The 15,096-nt window shown below is 34.0% G+C and overlaps 1 protein-coding gene across 3 annotated transcripts in view; it reads right to left on the bottom strand.

Annotated features, from left to right (window-relative positions):
- Nucleotides 1-325: 325 nt before the first annotated feature.
- TXNDC16 (thioredoxin domain containing 16) overlaps nt 326-15,096 on the bottom strand; it is an 81,772-nt gene continuing 67,001 nt past the window's right edge. For all 3 annotated transcript variants that reach the window (XM_037503344.2, XM_037503342.2, XM_037503345.2), the window contains 5 exons: nt 13,257-13,341; nt 12,302-12,440; nt 10,345-10,505; nt 7,748-7,938; nt 326-5,280 (listed from right to left, as the gene is read on the bottom strand). In XM_037503344.2, the coding sequence (XP_037359241.1) occupies nt 5,015-5,280; nt 7,748-7,938; nt 10,345-10,505; nt 12,302-12,440; nt 13,257-13,341 (842 nt within the window). In that variant the 3' untranslated portion in view covers nt 326-5,014. The remainder of the gene's footprint in view (nt 5,281-7,747; nt 7,939-10,344; nt 10,506-12,301; nt 12,441-13,256; nt 13,342-15,096) is intronic.

Below are 15,096 nucleotides of genomic sequence, written 5' to 3' on the forward strand. Positions count from 1 at the left end.
CTTACATATATTCTTAATGGCACATATTTTTACTAAGTATGTTTTACTTTTAACCTTTCCATATATTTAAATTTAATGTTTCTCTTGTAAATTTCATGTAATTTTTTTCATCCTGCTTAATGATGTTTAATTGGAATATTTGATTCACTTGCACTGACATTTCAGTTTAAAATGCCTTTTAATTTTTCTTTCTTGCCTCTCTGGTTATTTTTCTTGTAGCTTTTTCTATGATCTTACTTTTTTATTACCTTTTTAGTAAGCATTTTCTTTACAGTTTTAAAATCCAGTTACAGATATTGTATTATATTTAATCATTCTTTTCCCCCAGTTTTATGAATAATAATCAACACATAATGTATTAGCTTAAGGAATTCACCATAATGATTTATGTTGATCACCACCGTAAGTTTAGTTAACATCCATCACCTCACATAGTTACAATTTTTTTCTTGGGATGAGAACTTTTAAGATCTGTTCTCTTAGCAACTTTCAAATACACGATCAGTAGAGTATTATCCACTATCATCAACATACATTACACCCCACAACTTATAACTGGCAATTTGTACATTTTGACACCTTTACCCATTTCCTATACCCACTTCTTTGACAACCAACAATCTGTTCTATGTTGTTATGAGTTCAGTTTTTTGGATTCCACATGTATGTGAGGCCATATAGTATTATCTTTCTCTTTTGGACTTCTAACATTCTTATGTGTATAATGTAGTGTCTGGAGTTGATAACTTCTTAACTTTGAACACATTCCAAAACATTACATTTTTCAACTTTCTCCCCCCAGCATTTTGTATTTTTGATGCCTCATTTTATATCTTGTATGTATTCCTTGAATAATTACTGTGGTTATAGTTAATTTTACTACTTTTGTCTTTTAATCTTCATGCTTCCATTGTAAGTGATCCACTTGAACTGTGTACCCTTTCAAGTGAGTTTTTAAAATGTGTTGTCTTATAGTGTTCTTTCTTTCTTTCATTTTCTTTCTTTCCTTCTATTTTTTAACTCTAAAGAAGTTCCTTTAACATTTCTTACAAGGCTGATTTTATGTGATGAATTCCTTTAGCTTTTGCTTATCTGGGAAACTCTTAATCTCACCTTCAATTCTGAATGTTAATTTTGATGGATATAGAATTCTTGTTTAGAAGTTTTTTTTTAGCATATTGAGTATGTCATGTCATTCTTCTGTGTGCCTTTGTTCTAGACTATTTTTCAAGGCTATTTACATAACCAACACCAAGGGAAAATACAGAGTATTTCTCTCTAGAAGAGATATAGCTTTGATTGCTATCCACTCTAATAAAGATGTCTCTCTCCAGCATTTAATACCCATTATTAGAGATTTGGGATCTAGGTGTTTGGACTCTTTTCTTCTTGCGCTATAGGATTGGATATCAGGGCATCAGCAAAAATGATCTCTGATGAACACTGTTACAATGAGTAATAGTCTGACCCAGGAACTTATAACTTGTAGTTACAGTAAAATTTTAAACTTGATACATAAAATTTTAAAAAAGGTAAACATCGAGCCATCCCAAGTTTGGGTAACAACCAGTGCTAGAGGGTTGTTGGTCAGGTCCCAAGTTTGTCCAGGTGCCCAGGCATGTTGGGGTGTCCACAGCCCAAGAAGAAATGAAACCACACTTGTAAACCTCACCCGGGATTGAAACTCGACCAATCACTGCTTGACAAACTTTCCACAAATCAGAACTGCACTAACTGAAAACCTCATTTGCATAAAGTGAATGTAGCTTGGCCCTCACGTTTACTTAAGCACCCTCCCTTCAGAGATTTTGGGGTATTCAGCTCAAAAGCTCCTCAAGGCTTTATCCCCCTGATGACAGTCTCACATTTGCTGTACTATTTGAGCTATGGAGCAAAAACTGAACACTATTGGCAAGGCACAAGAGCCTTAACACTCAAGCTATAATGAGATCAGACAATAAACTCTCCCAAGTTCTTGACAATGTCTCATCTGCTTTAGTAGCAGCTTCCTATTCTGTGCCAAATGTGAAACAGTTCATGTATCCTGTTTCTTCCCAAAAGACCTTGTCATTCTGGAATTTAGTTCCTTTGGCTGCCTTCCTTGATGAGTGTAAGAAAAGTCCTATCTTTTTCTTATTAGGATGGGAATAACATTCTATTGCAGCTTTCTCTATATTAAGTGGAAGCACAATTCCCAAAGTATACCTGTTTGATTATTTTCTGTTACCAAAGGTAGACACTGAATGATCTGTAAACACTGATTGTTCAGTTTATACATACTAAATCAGTTCTTAAAAGGATAAGCTTGAGTGGTGAGCTCCAATAGTTTAGAGAAACAGTCCATGAAATATTTCATCACATGCACTGAAAGCAACAGACCAAAGGTGTTCACCTTCTAGCATAGTTGAGACAGAAAAGGGTAAAAATGATTCATGAAGAATGGGGTATTATGAGTGCAAAGTGTGCATATGCACTGGCCATCAACTATTAGAGGATCAGAGGGACATACAAGAAAAGTATGCCACTTGTGCGTAGCGGGCTTTTGAAGCTCTCAAAAAGTGAACAGGGATGCAGCAGAAAGACCTGAAAAGGACACAATAGATTGAAGAACAGTTAAGTAGTATCTTGAGGCTTCACACATGAGTTTTCCATTTCCCTGTTATTTTCCCTCCACTAAACAGAATCTAGACTTCTTTTGGAAGATTGACCTCTTTTTTTTTAATATTTTACTTTATATAATTCTTACATCATTTTTCATTTTTTCACAATGTATGCATTTTCATTTTGGTTATATTCCCCATACAATTGCACCCCCCACTTACTCTCTTTTAGATGGTGGAAGTCTTGTTAGGGCTGCCAATTAAAATGCTTGCCTCCTCTTCCCCTAACTTTCCCAGGGCTCCCTCAGTCATGAAAGAAAAAAAAAAACATTTGGGACTGATTCATCACTGAGCTATTAGTTTCTCCTATGTAAATCCCAGGACAGTCTTGGTCCTTATCTTTTCAAAATATGGTTTAAGTTTTCTCCTAACTCTGTGAGTTACCCAATACTAGATTTTCTTAAGTACAACCGAAGTGTAAATTCTGTTGTCTGCAACCAAGAAAACCCTACTGATACAGGGTAAGTGGTCTAATAAAGGGCATGACAGAGGCTGAGGAAGTTTTTGAAGGTAGCCTGATATCCAGACACTTTATTTAAAATCATTAAAAGAAACTGCATTAATGACTGTTAAAATTGCTGGTTATGGTACAATGACTAATTGATTTCATTAATGTTTTTATGAGTTTGTAGTAAGCTAACATTTCCTATGCTAGGCTGATGATGTTTTGTTACTACAAACTCTATATAGATGTCACCTTCATATCTCCATGTTAGAAATAAAAACAAATGAGAATGAACTGAAATAATAAGGCATTACATGCTATAGGATGAAAATGAAGGAGGGAGTGTTGAGAGTAGCAAATGATGTTACAATGAAATATTTTTTGAAATTTAGTTGCTTATGACTTTTTAAAAACACCATTTATGAAATTCAGCTATATTAACCAAAACATATGCGAAGAAAATTTCAAGGAAAAGATAAAGCAAGTAGATAATGCAAGGAGAAATACAGTGGAGTACTAGGTATTCAGTGAGACATTTCAAAAATACAAAGCAAAAATGAGACAACTGCTACAAACAGACTAGTTTGACAAGTGCTTGAAATGGGAAATTAATTTTGGGCTAATCTTGCTTTCTATACATACACACACACACACACGTATATATACACATACACACATCTGATGGCCCAGAGAGATGTACTGATTTGACCAAAGCTTACAAGGGTGGATTTCCTGCATGGTTCAGATGAAGGAATCTCTCTTTATATGAGGAAAATGTTTAATTCCTGTTCAAACTGAATGTAGGCAATATAACTTAGAGAAATAAGAACACATTTTAAGATTCTCTTAACTATATATATGAGTATTTTATATATATGAGAACCATTTGCAATATGTGTAATAGAATATATACTGTATCCTATTATATGTTCCACTGCATATAATAGAACACATATTAGTGACACATATGCATATATATCTCACTGAGTCCTTTTTAGAGTTGTCTCATTACTTTTTAAAAATATTATAAAAATCAAATGTTTAAGAAAAGGTATCCAGATAATAATCAGTATAAGGCCACCTAATATTTATCTTTAATATCCATGAGTTTTTCAAATATGATAACTAAGTAGAACCAGAAAATTCAGGGCATACACTCTGTCACACAGGTTAGTTTAGCAGTTATTCAAAACCTTGGCACTGCTGACATTCAGGCAGGGTAAGTTCTTTGTTGTGGGGGCTGCTCAATGCACTGTAGGGTGTTTGGCAGCATCCCTGGCCTCTACCCGCTAGATGCTAACAGCACCCTAGTAGCACCCCTAGTCACAACAATCAAAAATGTGTCTTGACATAAGTCAAATGTCCCCTGGTAGGGATAAAGGGCATAACTGCTCCCTGGTTAAGAAACCAGAAACATCATGACTACAACAAAACAAATCAATTACCAGCTGAAGGAGGCTATTGAGAAGTCAGCTGTGATTTGAATTACATTGGTATTTTAGTTCAAAATATACCATGGCTAGAACCAAGTTAATTATACCAGCTTTTGTGTCAAGATGAGCTATCCAAAACAGTAGTTATTAGCCACATGTGGCTATTGGCACTTAAAATACACCCACTTCTGAAGTGAAATGCTTCAATTAAGTACAATTTGGGCTGGATTTTGAAGATTTGATATAAAATATATTATTCCAAGTAATTTTACTTGCTCCTCTTTAGTTTTTAATGTGGCTACTATAAAATTCTAAATTACATATGTGGTCCACATTATATTTCTATTGGACAGCACTGGTCTATAAACTTGAAATAATTTCATATTTTTTCAAATGAGATAAAAAGTCTACCAAATAAGCCAAAACGATTTTGGAAGGCTTTTGACAACCTTATGAAATTAGCTCATTTTTGAGCACTATAATTCTTTATTATCACGTCTAAATGTTTTTTCTGCTTCTTTAAACCAATTATTTCTATTCCAATGCTTTATTCTCAATGTTTCCAAGGGCTCTTTTATGGTTGTTGATTTGTCTTCATGCTGTCCATTACCATTCTCCTGCGCATCAGTTTCTTTCACACACTCAGGAGCTTTCCTCATAGGATGCTGAGATGCAGTCTCCATCATACTTAAAAAATCATATGCAGGGAGAGGTGGTTTCCATTCCTGAGCAGGCAAAATTTCTGGAAGGAAGATGCAATCAAGGGTTAAAGATGAAGAGATATAAGATCATCACATGAATATACTAGAAAGAAAAGTATATTTGTAAGCTATCAGTTTCACTTATCAAAGCAAAACTAGATTATTTTACCAGTCATTCTCTAAGAAACTTAATACATTTGTCATTATTAGCCATTTTTATTTTCTGTATTACATTTAAAAGATTAAAAAGTCAAGTATTAATAGGAGAACAAAAAGTTCAGAATCTCATGGCTAATTAACACTTGCTGAGGTTTGAAGAAATAGTAATATGTATATGACATTACACACAGAGAGTTACAAGTTGAAATGAAAACATCTGCTTTCCTCCTTATCCCTGTGTCTTTACTTCAAGAACTATAACTGTTTTTTATGAATCATTCCAGAAAAAAAAATAGAATATATTTATTATTTAGACAAGTACTTTCTCATACTTAAAGTATTTTCTACTTTTGATTAACAGCCTTTGCAAATAGTTTATGAAAATAAGAGTCATGTTGTAAAAGTAACTATAGACAAGGAATAATTTGCTATAGAATCAACCGTACCATAATCAGTGATTGGATAATTTCTTAGGTGGCTTCATGACAGTGAATCCTAACATTTTAAAATAGTGGACACAGGAAGAGAAATTGGATTTAAGCTGATAACATATACATAGGATAAATGAGCTAACTTTTCTCCATGTGGCAAACAGACTACACAAAACAATTTGAGAATTCAGTTGCTTGTTTAAAATACAATTTTGAGAAATAAGCTAGGTAAGGAAAAGTGCTAAGTAACTTTTTTTTAAAAAGCTCATAAAGTACAAACTCCAGCATCTCTCATAAATCAAATAAATTTCTTTAAAAGTTTAGTAAATTCATTTAAACTCCAATTTCCTAGCGTGGATTAAAGCTCAAACAAAAATCCACCTAAATACATATGTAGTGTATCTATACTCAATTATGAAATCCTAGTACATAGGTGATGATATCAATCTATTAAATTTAAGTTGTACCTATAATTGATGTTTAAAAATCATAGTGTTATGGAGAGCTGTGTGGAGATTTCTGGACCTACTAAACATAGAGCTTCCATATGATCCAGCAATTCCACTCCTAGGTATTTACCCAAAGGACACAGAAACATCAATTCCAAAGAGCACCTGCACCCCTATGTTTATAGCAGCACTGTTTACAATAGCTAAGCTTTGGAAACAGCCCAAATGCCCAAAAATAGATGACTGGATCAAGAAGATGTGGTACATATATACCATGGAATATTACTCAGCATTCAAAAAAGATAAACACATGCAATTTGCAGCAACATGGATGGCACTGGAAGGGATCATGCTCAGCGAAATAAGCCAAAAAGAAAAAGAAAAATACCGGATGGTCTCACTCATAGCAGGAATCTAGAAAACTTAAATAAGGGACCAGGAAAATGAATATAAGAAAGTGAAAATCAAAATCAACAAAAAACTATGAACCAGAGACACTTTTTGGGGGGTGGGGGGCGGGAGGGGAAGGACTGGGGTCAGAATGGGGCGTTTGCAATTGTATGGGGGAATATAAAAATAAAATTTAATATTTAAAAAAAAAAAAATAAAATAAAGTTAATAGTGCTTCATAGGGACCCCATTTGTGGCAATAAAATTTGCAAGTAGGCACGAGCAAAAAAAAAAAATAAAAAAAAAAAAAATAAAATAAAAATCATAGTGTTGCAAATGCAAAAGGACAAATGGATAAAACATCTTTTTGAATATAATGAATAGATAAGAATAATTGTAGTTTGTAATATACAGAAAAAACATCTTAAATTAGGGATATTAAAGCATCTTTAAGAAAAGACCAAATTTAAAGCATAGCAAATACTTAGCAATATTTATTTCTTCATGTAACTGCAACCTGGTGGTTCACAGTTTGAGACAATTCCAAATGCCTAAAACTGAACATTCTAGTTCTACTAATTATTTGCTTAAGGAACCCTACTAAGGTCTTATTTTCAATTGCAAATAAAACTCTACTTTTATCAGATAAGGTTAATAAAAACATTATTGTCAAGTTAGTAATGACAATAGTTAACATTTTTTGAGGGTTTACACCAGGCATTATTCATTTAATTTTTACAACCCCATGAGTAAAGTATAATTATTAACCCAAATTTTATAGAAGAGAAAATCAAGAGAAAGGTCAGAGAACTTGACCAAAGTGAAGTGCATATTATAACTAAGTTTGCTTCTTTTTAGCTATACATGTTACAGGAATAACTTAAAAAATAGGATCAGTGACACAAAGAAAAATGGAAACCCCTTATTAGGTGAGTTGGCAAAGATATTATTAACAAAATCACAATGGAATACATCCAATCTCTCAGGAAAGTCAGCAGAAAAATTCTGATCCTTTCTATAGATTAAAAAAAAAACGCAGAATTGTGTGTATTATATTGATATAAAAGAGAAAAACTTACTGATATGACTTTCTAGTCCTGCTTCTAATTTTTTAAGCCACAATAAAAGATTTTGTTCTGTTATAGCCTGGTCTGAAGGAAATGCAAATACTTGTCCACCTGAATGCAAATTCACAACAACAAGAAGAGGAAGGGGAGGCAGGGTGTCAAAATACACTTGTAAGATTCCTCTCCCCACAGGAGTATTCTTGCTGTAAAAGGAAACCATTGAAAATGTTAATATTTCTATAACAAAATTATGAAAACAATAGTTTGCAGAACATTAAACTTTAAATATAGTATCACATCAATGTTTATTTTATGAAAAGACGTCTGTAAAACCAAGAGGTTTATAAGTAAGTTATTGATAATCAAATTCAAAAATGATTTTTTTTGCAGGAGCCCTGTATTTCTCCTAGTAGAAAAAATGACAGTACCAGTTTTAATGAAAAAACAGGCACAATTCAAAGAGTTATCAATTTAGATTTGATATAAGAAATAGATTTCTTCCAAAGTTACTATACTGTATTTGTCAAAAGTTTTTCTTTGGACATCAATTACTTTTATAATCAAAAACAATTATTACTTAGAAAAATGTATAAGCCCAAAAGAAGAGACAATAAAAAATCAATAAACAAATGGGACCATAAGCAAACTAAAAGTTTCTGCACAACACAGATAGCTTTCAAGAAAATAAAAAGATAACCTATTGAATGGGAGAAAATTATATTTGAAAAACATATGATAAAGGGTTAATTTCCAAGTGATATAAGTAACTCAGACAACTCAATAGCAACAACCAAAAAGATCCAATTAAAAAATGGGCAGAGGAGGGGCCTCCCTGGTGGTACAATGGGTTAAGGACCGCATTATGAAGCAATCTGTAGCCTCTGCAGCACAAGTTCAATCCCCAGCTGGCCAGGAAGCAACCCACATGGTACAGCAGACCTCTTCTGACTCGCCCACTGCTTCCCTCAGCAGTGGATTTCAGTCAATCTGCCTGTTCTGTTCCCCACTCTCTCTGGTGAACCCTCTCACCCCCTGTATCTCTGGCCTGTACCCCAGCTCTTGTATGTAAAAATAAATAAATCTTTTTTAAAAAATGGGTAGAGGAACCAAACAAACATTTTTCCAAAGAAAACATACAAATGGACAACAATTGATTCAACATCACTTATTGGTGAAATAGAAATCAAAACCACATTCAAGATCATCCCAGACCTGTGAGAATGGCTATCAAAAAAGACAAGAAGCAACAAGCACTGGAGAGGATGTGGAAAAAATGACTGTGAGTGTGATAGTGCTGAGAATGTAGGATGGTCCAGCCCCTGTATGAAAGTTCCTCAAAATATTAAAATTAGGGCCTCCCCTGGTGGCACAGCAGTTGAGCGCTGGGTTGCGAAGCTGCCCGCAGCCTCTGCAGCGCCAGTTCAATCCCTGGCCACAGGGTGAGGGTCCCACATGGCGCGCAGACCTTTCTGCTGCCCGCTGCTCCCCTCAGCAGTGTACTTCGTCAGTCTGCCTGCTCTGCTCTCCCCTATGACTCTGGTGAATTCTCTCACCCTCCCGTACTTCTGACTATACCCAGTGCTTGTATAAATAAATAAATAAATCTTTTTAAAAAATATTAAAATTAGATGTTCCATATAACCCAGTATTCCCAGTTCTGGATACTTAGCCAAAGGAAATAAAAACAGAATATTGAAGAGATCTGCACCCGCATGTTCAATGCTGCACACTCACAAGCAAGATATGGAAACAACCTAAGTATGTGTCAACAAATGAGTAGTTAAAGAAGATATGGAATTCCTGTATAGTGAAATACTACTGAGTCATGAGAGAAAAAGAACTATTGCCATTTTGACAACATGGATGGGCCTTGAGGGCATTATGCAAAGTAAAATAAGTCAGACAGAGAAGACAAAAACTGCACAATATCATTTATATGGGGAATCTAAAAAAAGGTCAACTTCGTAGAAACAGCAGAAAATTGATTACCAGGGGCCAGGAGGTAAGAGAAATAGGAAGAGGTTAGTTAAAGAGCACAAACTTTTAGCTGTAAGATAAATAAGGTCTGAGGATCTAATATATAATATGGTGACCACAGTTAATAATACTTTTTTGTATAACTGAAATTTGCTAAGAAAATAGTCCTTAAATGTTCTCCAAATGTATATGAATATATATATATACACACAAATGTATATGTATGGTATGTATGTATATGTGTGGTGACATATATGTGTATGTGTATATGTATATGTATGGTGATGGATAGGCTAATTAACTTGGTGGTAGAAATCCTTTAACAATGTATATATAGCAAATCATCACTACCACACTTTAAATACTTCATAACTCTACTTGTCAATAATACATCAATAAAGAAAGGGGAAAAAATACCACTTGGCCAAAAAAAAGAATTTTATCATAGAATTAAATCTAAAACAAGATTGGACCATCTGAGGGAACTTAGTTACTAAAATATATGTATGGAAATACACATTGGTTCCATAATATTAACCCCATGATAGATTTAGAGAGTTTCATTGGTGAAAATGTCACAATAATTATGCTTTAGTTACCTTTAACATAATAAAAAATAAAAATATACTTACAGATTTAACCAACAAGGGGTAAGTGAATCCAAGTGCTCATCTTTTACCAGCTTCAATATTGTTTTTTCATATTGAGGATTTATGTTACCATCACTGAACAAAATAAGTAATGGTTTCTGAAGTCTTAAATATGAGGGAAGATTTTCCACAGTGATTTCTGGCTGTAAAAGAAAAGACTGTGCCATATTAGCCAACATACAGAAAACACATGAAATCCATGTCATTTGCAGCAACATGCATAGAGCTAGAAGGGATTATGCTACAGGGAAATCAGCCAGGAGGAGAAAGTTAAATACTGCTGGGTCACTGACATATGAAATATAGAAAAAACAAACAGAGTCAAAGACAAACTTTAAAGTCGGCCCTTAAAAGCTAAGCATAGAACTGAGGCATCCAAAGGAGGATGGGTAGGGAAGGGACAAGGAACAGGTTTGGGAGTGAGCACAACAGACTGGTGGGGGACTGTGGGTGCCTTGCTGGTGGGTATGCTATGCCAAGGTGACTATGCCTGAAGAGGGAAATCCTACACTTCCAAAATGCTAACAATGATGTAAACCAATGGTACTTCAATAAAATCTTTTTTATAAAGGTAAGCTGAGCTCTTTAAATCTTTTAATACCTATGCTTACTTACAATTAAATTTTACTTTTCAATATCATGGACTTTTTACTAAAAAAAATTAAAACAAATCAAAAAACCTACCTCATTTCTTTTGGTTTCAAAATAACTGAAAGAAAGAATTTAACAAGAAATAAGGTATCTTAACCTTTTACCATTTTTATTAAGGGAGAATAATCATTTTTCATTTGTAGAAGACAATTTGTCTAGGCTGTTAACATGAACTGGAAAGAGCAACAAACGCTGCTAATATATTGTGGGCAAAATATAGCAATGATTTAAGATATTTAAATCATCAACCATTTTCTATTTTTACCTTCATCTCTATTGGTTTATCTTCTGGATATACCTAGGAGTCCAATTAAATCATCCTTTATCAGATAAATAATCCTAAACTGACAGATGAGGAAAGCAACACAGAGGAGCAAACTTGCTAAAGTCACACAGCAACACAGAGAAGAGAGTGAAACTAGACCCACGTCATACTGAATCAAAAAAAAACCCCAATATTTTCCATGCCTTTCAAAAGTTCATGCTTTACAGAAGACAGGTATACAAATTGCTATGATTTTAGAAAAAAAATCAAGTATGGAACATGGAAACATGGGGAAAAAAACATGGAAACCTATTGGGTCAAAATTTAACATGCTAAAAAGCAACGTAAGAAGTTCATGGATGATTTTAGGAAGTGATAATTCAGTTGGCCCAGGGATAAAGAATAAGCTTTTGATAGACTTGAGGTATGTCCTAGAGCAGGGCTTCCAGATAGAGGGATCATTGTGAGGACAGGTGATGGTGTTAAGGCATATGCAACATCTGGAGAATGGAGAATGAAGTATGCCAGGGGCCAACAATAGAATACACAAAGCTCTGTATACACTATACACCTACTTCATTGGGTTTTCACAGTAATGCTAAGGCAGATGCTACCACCACCTACATTTTATGCAATTGGAAACTGGAGCACACAGAAATTAAGGTGCAGTGAGTAGGGAAGTGAGCAAGGATGTGAAGCCAGGCACACTGAATCTCTGGAATCCAGATGCTTTATACCAAGTTTCAGCCTAGATTAAGTAGTTCAACTGGCCACCAGCCACACTATTCTCCACAATAAAAATAACCCAAAGACATGTAAACTTTTGGCAGTAGACTAAAGAAGCTGTATGCATAAATGAGTGAACCATAAATTAGAGTGAAATAAAAACCACTGAATCATCAGTTTATAGAATATCATGTATCCATTGTGCCAACAAAAGCCAGAAAATCATTTATTATATTATCTTTAACTGATCTAGATTTTCTCACTTCAAACAACACACTAATTATCAAGTATACTCACAAATGTTTCCAGGAATGCATTTGTTATTATTTGAACTATGTCCTGAACGTGGGTGTTAACTAATGGAATGCTCTCTATTTTGTCTTCTTTGTGTCTGGCAAGCAGCAGGGCTGGTAGAGGCGCAGAGTATTTATTTGACCTGTGAAGAAATGTAGTATTAAAATTCTCAACTAGAATATAGAAGTCATCAAAAATATAAACAATTAAGGCAGAAGATTATAGTGGGAGGCAGACAAATGGGAAGTGTTCCTACTAAGTGAAAAATGAATTTCAGACAAACAATCTTCTATGTGAGGCTCTCTGAGGAAGTTCAGGAGCCTTGACAAACGCAGATTAAAAGAAAGCAAAAGATAATCTAGGCAGAATTTTTTTTTCTACATAATTTACTCATCAAGTAAATGTCTAAATAGGATTTGAAACACATTGACTGAATGGTTCACCAACATTTTGGACAGTTCCACCATACTGCTGAGCAAGGAGATGGGCATTTATTACATTTAGAAGCCTACAAAGTACTAACATAGGCACTTTAAGTCTTTGTTGAATCCTCAGGACAGTTCTATTAAGAAGCCACTATCAGGTCTCCCTGGTGGCCTAGGGGTCAAGTCTCAGCACTCTCACCACTACAGCATGAGTTCTATCCCCTGGCACAGTACATCTTTCTTGTCTCACGGCTGCTCCCCTCAGCAGTGTATTTCAGTAAACCCACCTGTTCTGCTCCCCACTCTCTCTCTGGTGAATCCTCTCACCCCCCGCACCTCAGCCTACACCCCAATTCTATGCAACAATTAAAAAAAAGAAGGAACTATCACCCCCATTTTACAGATGAGGAAACCAGGACTCACAGTGATAAATTAAAAGTTATGTTGCTGCCCTATCTTTTTCAATTGTGTAAAGACAGAATACTATTTTGCAAACCTTTTCCTCTCTAAAGTTAGAAGACCAATAAACTTACAGTATCAGAACATCTTCTTTAGAATAAAGTCCAGTGATAACACATCCTTTTAGGTAGGTTCCTGCTTCAGTGAAATCTTCTTTTGCTATAAAAAGACAAAACCCAGAAATTTTCAAAATTATGTGTGCTATTCAACAGATGAGCAGGTCTATCAATGGAAGTGCTTTATTAATTACAAAAATAAGTATTCAAGTGCAGACTTTACATAACTTAGTGGTTTGAAATAAATCTGTGTTCTTTTTATGACAGTTGATTACCACAGAAGCATAAATTGATACAATGCAACTATGGTTCCCAAAACAAATATACTCTAAATGTAATTTGTAAGATTTATAGCACTCTAATCATAGAGATTTACTGAATAAATATTTATTGCTTTTTAATTTACTGTAAGGCAGAGTAATTGGAGACAGCTGACCTATATGCATTCAGGATAGAGAAGCAGGTATGTGTCATAATATACACACCATACCCACAAAATTTTAAAGTGCCGATATATATAGAAAAAAATAGAACACTGGAAATCTAGCCTTCTAACAATGCTTTGTGAGGGTTTTGTGTCTTGTTTTTGTTTTTACTTCCAGAATCTTATATAATGTGTTTCTGTTAGTTTTGAACTAGGATGTTTTTGTATGTTAGTCTTTCTTCATTTGTTCTGTTTCACATATTCAAAATTAAAATTATTGTTTCTGTAGATTTCTGCACACATTTTCATAAATAATAACAAATTCTGGATAATACTAGTAACCATCTTACAACACAAAAAGCAAGTTTGAGTTAAATAGTTGTAGACTAATAATGAGAGAGAGCAGAGGTGTATTTATATAAATGATATATCCTTGTCAAGTGAAGGCCAAAGAGTAGCTCAGCTCACTGCAAGAATGGGACACAGGATTCAAACAGAAACAGAAAGATGATGATGGAAGAATTGATTCATAAAGCACCTTGTAATCTGTGCATGTTGAACCCCAAAGATCCATACCTTAGCAGTAAGCATGTATTTATGGTGTGAAAATTAACACTTCAACATCAGGTAACCACAAGATCATTTTCTCTTAAAAGGATGCAAACTTTTCACAAAATTAAAAACCAAGTATGCAGGAAAGGGCAATCAGCAGCTCATTTACATTGATTTTAATGAGAAACTATTAACCCATCAAAATATTTTCCTTAGCCAATGCTACACCAAAGTAGAAAAAATTTACAAAAAATGACTCGGTGCCTATACTTCCATTTCTAAATTCTGATCAATAACTGATTATCTACAGCAATTATATAACAGAATCTGTTTCTGCTTACCTTGGTTTTTTAAGTAACAGCAGAATATTACACTAGTATTGCCACATAATCTCTTCATACAGAAGAAACCTCTCTACTCAAGAATATTTTTAAGGCTATAGACCTCAGATTCATACCCATTTCCAATAAATCAGAATGTAAATTTTTCCCTGAACATTTAAAACCAGGTATATTCTTCTCCTTTTTGGTGAAAATTACTATCAATCAGAATATACGGCAACTCCAGACATAAGGAAATATTCAATTATCTAATAAAGTTTTTTAAGCCACTGTAAGTATATTTGGGGTGTAATATTAATGGTGATCTACAATATTTTGTTTATCCATAAACATATTTTAATTGCAGACAATAAATACATTCACTTAACATTACTGTTTTTTTTCCACTATCACATTTTATTAATGGTCTTATTTATACATACTTTTAAGATCTACTTTTAAACTCTAGATCTATTTTTAAGCTCTGTCAGCAGAAAGAGTAAAGAATTAAGACTACTCCAAAGTAGAATCCAATTTTAAAAGCAATCTTAGATCCAATCTT

The sequence above is a fragment of the Talpa occidentalis genome, unplaced genomic scaffold, assembly GCF_014898055.3.
Source record: "Talpa occidentalis isolate TD23 unplaced genomic scaffold, MPIMG_talOcc4v2.1 talOcc4.11, whole genome shotgun sequence".
In the NCBI taxonomy this organism is placed as follows: Eukaryota; Metazoa; Chordata; class Mammalia; order Eulipotyphla; family Talpidae; genus Talpa; species Talpa occidentalis.